This window comes from Bacillus rossius, chromosome 18 (assembly GCF_032445375.1).
Source record: "Bacillus rossius redtenbacheri isolate Brsri chromosome 18, Brsri_v3, whole genome shotgun sequence".
Lineage (NCBI taxonomy): Eukaryota > Metazoa > Arthropoda > Insecta > Phasmatodea > Bacillidae > Bacillus > Bacillus rossius.
Genome location: NC_086345.1, coordinates 296,918 through 304,228, shown reverse-complemented (window position 1 = coordinate 304,228; position 7,311 = coordinate 296,918). Strand labels below are relative to the sequence as shown.

The 7,311-nt window shown below is 34.2% G+C and overlaps 1 protein-coding gene across 1 annotated transcript in view; it reads left to right on the top strand.

Annotated features, from left to right (window-relative positions):
* The first annotated feature begins 4,753 nt into the window (after positions 1 to 4,753).
* Positions 4,754 to 7,311, top strand: part of LOC134541347 (mutS protein homolog 4-like) — a 48,001-nt gene continuing 45,443 nt past the window's right edge. Inside the window, exons 1-2 of the mRNA XM_063384769.1 lie at positions 4,754 to 4,835; positions 5,839 to 5,987. Of these exons, the coding sequence (XP_063240839.1) occupies positions 4,754 to 4,835; positions 5,839 to 5,987 (231 nt within the window). The remainder of the gene's footprint in view (positions 4,836 to 5,838; positions 5,988 to 7,311) is intronic.

Sequence of the window (7,311 nt, the reverse complement as noted above, 5' to 3'; positions counted from 1 at the left end):
ATATTTATGAAACATTTTATTTCTTTGGTTTTTAAAGCCGCAGACTTGTATTTTATTTATTTCATTTAGACAACAACACGCGTCCGTGTTTTCTACATGGCACACTCTGTAATATTTTGAATGTTATAGTAATTTTGGCTTTTTAAAATCTGTAATTTATGTGCAGTAGAGTAATTTGTAATTTTTTTATAATTTCTTTTCATATTTTTAATGATCCATTTGCTAATAGTATATACACTTCTCCATTTATTATAATAAACACATATTCCATTATTGGAATTAGTTCAGAATGGGTATCACAAGACTACAATAACTATTCTCCTGCATAAGAAAGGTGATAATACGAGTAAAGAAAATTATCGTCCGAGAGGAATTACGTCTTATATCCAGGGACACCTGTATTTCGCGAATACATTTCGTGTCAAGGTATTTTACAAAACACTGTAGATTTTTCTTGTAGTTATTGGCTGTGATCGGTGAAGGCTGTTTTCCCGCACTCGACGGGGCCAATGAGGACGTAGTTACCGTACTGCTGCACGCCCGCAATTCTCCAAACCTCTAAGGAAAAAGCTACAGTTATGTGTGAAATAGCCTGACACGAGATGTATTCGCGAAATACATGTGTCCTTACTTATATCGAAAAATATTTGAACATTGTATGATAATTTTAAGTATGAAAAGTACAAAATACTTTCAAATTTAATACATGGTTTTAAATCAACTCTAAGCACTAAAACACATACTGCTTTATTTTCTACAAAATAAATCTATACATGGCAACTGATTATGAATCAATTGAGCTTTTTTTATAAAGCATCTAAGGCCTTGATTGTTTAAATATATTGTTGGATAAATTAAATAAACTAGGAATACTATCAAATGCACAAAAATAGAAGAGTTTGATCTTATTGTTATAAAGCATAATCTATCTATTTAGCACAGCCTGAATAATTCATTCCCCATTGTCAAGACTAAAATTAAAAAAAACCGCGAAAGAAGCAGTATAAAATAACTATCTCATTATCTTTGCGGGTGACTCAAACATCATACAAACAAAACGAAATATTCTTAAACGCAAGAAAGCATATTTTAAACACTGTAAATAACTTAGATTTTAAATCAAAGGATAATAATCAGTCTGTAAAATTTAGTTAACGATGAGTTGGAAACAGAACATCAAACATATATCATAGGTGTTACTGCCAACAGAGAACTCTCACAAACAATACAATTCCTTTCTGCGTAACCTGCAAGCTCCGGTACCTTCTGTGTGTGTGTGTATATATATATATATATATGTAAAACTTTTCCGGAAGTCGTCCCATGGTAACCACTGAAATATGAAGTCTTACTTCTAAATCTACTTATCTAGAGAACAAATTGTATTACATTATTTTCATAAAATTAACACCTTTATACGAACAGAAGTTTGCTCTTTTATTAATTTTTTTTAGTTACGTGATAATTTTTTTGAGTTATAAAGGAATCCAACCTAAACAGTAAAAAAGAAAGGCTTTTAATGAACAAACCAACTAAGTCATTATAGATAACTGTTCAAACCATTTAAGATTCATCCTGTTACATAAATTTTTATATTTATATACATCTAATGTATAAACAAATCTGAAAAAAAAGGCAATAAATTCCGATTGACTTCATTATCGAACTAGAATAAAACACAAAATACACTTGCAGAGAACCACCAAATATATTGGGTAAGTGTTTCTGCAATGGAGTTAAACTTTAAAATTGCTTTATTATTTCAAAAAAAAAAAATTTAAAACTCCAAGCAAATGTAAGAACACGTCTTCTAGATATAATGGAATATTATAATGCCGTGTCCGAATTCACCTGAAGAATATGACTTCGCAAGGCTGTCAAAAATGGACGTGAAGTATGCTATGCAATACGCAAGTAAATAAATCTGTGTAATTCTCGCGTACTTCCACTTGACAATACGTCTTCATTTGAAAATTTTTTGGTCATATTTTATACATCATTTAAATAATTTAAGAGGTCGTAAAATAAATATCATTTATTTTGTATTTTACTGGTATCAATAAATAAATTGACAAAATTAATTTATGGATTTTAAAACGAAGTTTCAACAAACACATGTACATATTTAGCCTACCGATCGTTACTACAAAACAAAAGTACAATAATAATGTAAGTTGCCGTAAATTCACATGACAGCGATGAAGTGTTAAAAAAATGACTAATTTCCCATGCGTTTAAAAATAAAATCTAAACATCCTTTTCGGCTGGCTAAACATTGAACCTATCTGGATTCGTCAAAGGCAAGTGAAGTACGCAAGGTTGCAAACATGTAACTGCATTACTTTCTGATTAATTTTAATAAAATTATGCATATCTCCAAAAAATGTTCAGTTAAAATTAGTATTGTATTGGTGTTTGTATTAAAATATAATGTAGACCGGGTATATTTTTATTGTGTTTTAAGATTTGTTGACTTTTGTGCCTCATGTAGGTACTTTTGATGAAAAGTGAAAATGTAATTATGTATTATTATCACGGCCCAAAGCATAACTATATGATCGTTGGCCGAAAATGAATTGTAGTTATACTTGTATATCTAAGAAAAAGATTTGTATTTTGTATGAATGTAAGTATTATATTATGTAAATTTTTATTACTTAAACAAATATTTCGTACTCATAATATCTAGTTTCCATTTGCCTTAAGACATAATCAAATGATACACTCAGCAAAAAATATGTATTGGTTCGCAATTTTTCATTGTTACAATATTTTAAAATTTAAATTTGCTATTCAGCAATATCAACTTCTAAAACGTGAGTAAAAATTATCATTAAATTATATCAATGGCATATTTATTGCATTAGTATTCCTTACTCCTAATCACGTACTCTCGTTGATTACCTTCTGTATAACCTCAGTGATCGTAATTTATGTACACCTTTTCCCCACTAAGACGATTTAGGTGCAGATTCTGGAGCAGTGTTTTTTTATGTACGGATGTGTCAATAAATCCATCAGTTTGGTGGTGGTTTGGGGGGGGGGGAATTACTACTCTTAAAATATCACTTTATCTGTATGCACGATAAAATATCCTTTGGTTAGCTCCCTCCGAAATATTCTTATACAACCTATGACGTGTAGCCTACTCCTTAGATATTTTACTTCCAACACGTTTGATTGCGTAGAGAAGGCGATTATTCGAGTATGTGGCCCTTTCAGAATTAAATTATTATTATTAGTTACAACTGATGTTTATTTCGAGCCTCTTTGACTTCCAGTTCATACATAAAAAACGAACTACCAGTGATGCTTGACATCACCAGTAGGGATAGCGTGAAGGAGCTCCTCATTTCGCCAGACGAGACTGACATACACAAGTATTTATATTGCAATAATAAATTACTAAATTATAGCTTAATTTTCGAAAATATGATTTTTTTTTACAAGAAGTACGAATGCCAGGACATTTACTAATAACATCGTTTTTAAACATCACATATAAAAAAGGAAGTGTAATCAAAAGCCACAAGCTGCAGGTCAGCTAAAATAGCAAACCAAACATTTTTATAGCTCTAGCCTCATGTATACATACTTAAAAACATAATACATTTAAAACACTAAAATTAATGCAATAACCTGCAATATTTTGAAGACAGATATTCAGCTACAAAAAATTCTCCGATAGTGTAAAAAGTTCGCCTGTATATATAGTTGCACAGAAAAATACAGTCCTAATCAGATATCAAATATAGCAAATAATACCGCTTTGCAACATAACGTCATGCTATTAGATGGTCAACGTTCAACTGTTTGTGTACATAATACACATACGCACACACCTGTGACAAAATGTGTAAAGAAAGAAAATTTGTAGAAGCGCAAAACATTTGTAGTACACACACACACACGGTTAAATATTTTTTTCTTTACGGGGGCAGGAAAACTACATTACTGGCCAACTTATTTGAATGTAGTGGTTACCTGTGAACGAGCGTTCTTGCAAAAGAGATCAAATCTGATAGTTTTGACCACATAATCACCGCAGTAAAACATACAATTTATATATCGTATAAGTGTAGTGCACCAAATTAATATTTATTATAATTACCTGGGTTGCACTCGGTTACGTACGGGTTTCTAACTGAAATGTACCAAAAATAGTAATATTTATTCTCTTGCGCTTTGTTGAGGATTGAGTATTCTTGGGTGGGTGTGAGGGACATGGACAGAGAAGCAAAGGGATTGGAAATCTAATGCTCGCCGAGGAAGAGTACACCCTTCCCCCACCCCCCTCTTCCTGACCGGTCGTAAACATGACTCCCCGCTGGGCGATAAGAATTCTGAGAACAGCGTCCTCTTTCCCACCCCCCTTAATTTTCCGCGCGTCGCTACATCGTTCAACCGTACTGCCAGTGCGCTCTGTTGAGGACGTAGATAACTACGCGTGTCTTTGCCGCTCACGAGAAACTCAGGATCTTAGCTTTAATGGATCATATTAAAAAAGTGACAATGAACTGTCATTTACTTGGCTGCATGAGCATGGGAAGAAATTAAGCCGTCAACTTTTCAAAAAAGCTGGAAAAATTTGTGGCCAAGCATTTCACAGGAAAAACAGGGACAAGACGAAACTCAACCAACTTCAACTAGCTTTGATTTTGTACATGTTTCTCAACAGTTAGAGGATTGTGCCAACATAGAGGAGAATGACATATCAGAAGGGATGAACAGTGACAGCGTTATTGATCGTCATATGTTAAGTGAAGATGAAATCGTGGAGGCGTGCATTGCAAACACAGCAACTGAAATAGACAGTTCGGAAGATGACGATGGAGGTACGGAGGAATCAGCTGGCCCAACTCATGGTGAAGTGACTACATGCTGGAGGGGTTGCTGAGTTACTCTGAGAAGCAAAGCTGCTGAGCTACTGACCTTGAGGTGCCTACGAGATCGCACGGCAAAACGACGGCAATCTTCATTAAAACAAAAGAATATTACAGACTTTTTCGAGTAAGTTGTAATTGTTTTTAACCTTTAATTGTTTTATACTTTTTAATCACATGTAGGTATGTACAATACAAATTATTGTTTTATATATAAGTTACATACATATGTACATAGTTTCTTAGGTACTTTATAATAAAACACAGTTGATTTTTAAGCATAAAGATTTTTTCTTTAGCCTAAAAAACTATTTTTGATACATTTTAAAGTTGATTACCATTAATCCGGACTTTCCATGATCCGGACAGGGTCCGGTCCGGACAAGTCCGGATTAGCGAGACTCTACTGTATGCATCCAAGCAGAGTGTTCTTTTGTGTATTTATTTATTTATTATTATTTTAGCAAGTCTAAGATAAAAACCCAACCCCCTCCCCCTTCTTTCATAGTAGATGTTTCTTGTTATTTCAATGAATTGTTGGCCCCAATGTTTTGTTTCCATGAGTAAAGCCTTGAAGAGTCGTAAAAGTACTCAAATGTTAGTTTTTAAAATTATTGACTGCATGAAAGGGGAAAACAAATCTAAATAATTTCAGACAGTTTAGTGCTATAGATAGCTTATTTTAACAAATAAATTTTCTGCTGTATTACTGCTCATAATATAAATATTTACACTTGGAAAAATCATTCAGCAGGGTTCTCTGTATCATGAGCTGGCAGTTATCAAAATGCTGCTTTTAATGCGTACTCATGTCTTGTACATCAAACAGGATAGAGAGGCCTGCCAGGTTAAATAAATTAACACCTTTCCTGCAGTAGTTATTCTTTTACTAATTTGAAATAGAAGTAACTGTGCGCGTGCACGGATGGACAGAATGTGTTCTGCGTGTCGGCAGCGGTGTGCGAGGGGCGCGGCCACGCCCGGGGCGAAGTGGGCATCGCTGCTGTGAACATCCTGCACCCCAGTCTGGTGCTGTGCCAGATCAGCGACAGCCAGAGCTACCACAACGTGCTCACCAAGATGAACATCTTCAACCCCGTGGAGGTCAGCTCTCGTGTCTCCTGCACACTTTCACTTCTTGGGCTCTTATTACGTTTTGTCTTTTAATGCTTTTATTTGTATTATTTAAATTTGGTACACATTGTGATTCATTCCCTAAATGGCTTTACCTGTGTAATTACTGTCTTATAAAGATCATCCTTTAAAATTGTGTCATTTTTTGATGCATGTGCGAATGCAAGTCGACACGCACAAACTTATGTTTATGAATGAATAAACATACTCTGGACTATTCAACAAGTGACCTGTTTAATTAAATCTATATTATCAGGGTACAATACTTGTTTATTGGGAACAAAATTAACATTTTAATCACTGCAAGTGTTTTAGTAGATGTGATAATTTTGCAATGTGTAGTTGTCTATTTAATTCTTTCATCTTGACTCGTCTGGTATTCAAAGCAGCCAATTTGTTCGTAGTTAATTTTTGATTTTAGGCTTTCCTTGTAACATAGCATGATTTCTGCCTCTGCTACTAATAACTATTGAAATGAGAATTTGTTCTGCTACTGATGTCTTCATGTTTCATAATTAATTTCTACACATGTTTCTTCTATTTTCCATAGCCATTTAAGGTATTTTGATTGTGAATCAATATTAATTATTATTATTATTTTTGTTAGGTTCTAAATACAGATGAATGTAGTTTTATAATTATTTCCTCTAATTTGCATGGTTGGTTAAAATTATTATGTCTATTAATTACATTTTTTCAATTTTAAAGCATCGTCTGGGCAGTAAGACTGTTACATTCAAAAAGGTTTAAAAATAATGGAAGATACAGCTGCCAGTTAGTTATTTTCACGCCTCAGATTAGTGGGAAAACCCAACATGTAAGCGCACGAATGCGCAGCAATGAATAGAACTTTTGCTGGGTGCTATCTTGCCAGCCAATCAAATCACACCTTTAGGTAGGGTGATGTTTCTTTCCATATTTCCAGAGAAAAATGTTTTTCCATGACTATTTCTTATATGGTCATATACCTGGTTCTGTATTGTGATTGGTGAGTTGACACAGGGTTGTCTCCCCTTTTTCACTTTTGTAAGGGAAGACAACTTCGTTGTTGAAATAGCTGTCGCTTGATCGTCGCTGCGTGCGGCCACATCATTGACAGCTCACTGAAATGCAGTGAGATTTTTCAAATGGCTAATTTCACTCCTGTCGGTCAGGATCAGGCCGAATAGTAACTTTTTTTAAAATTAGTTTTGGACTTTTAAATCAAAATTTGACCCCAGCGTCGGCATCGGCCCACAGTGACTGTCGTCACCCTCCCGGGCATGTCCGCGCGATTAAACAAAGGGACGCCAAT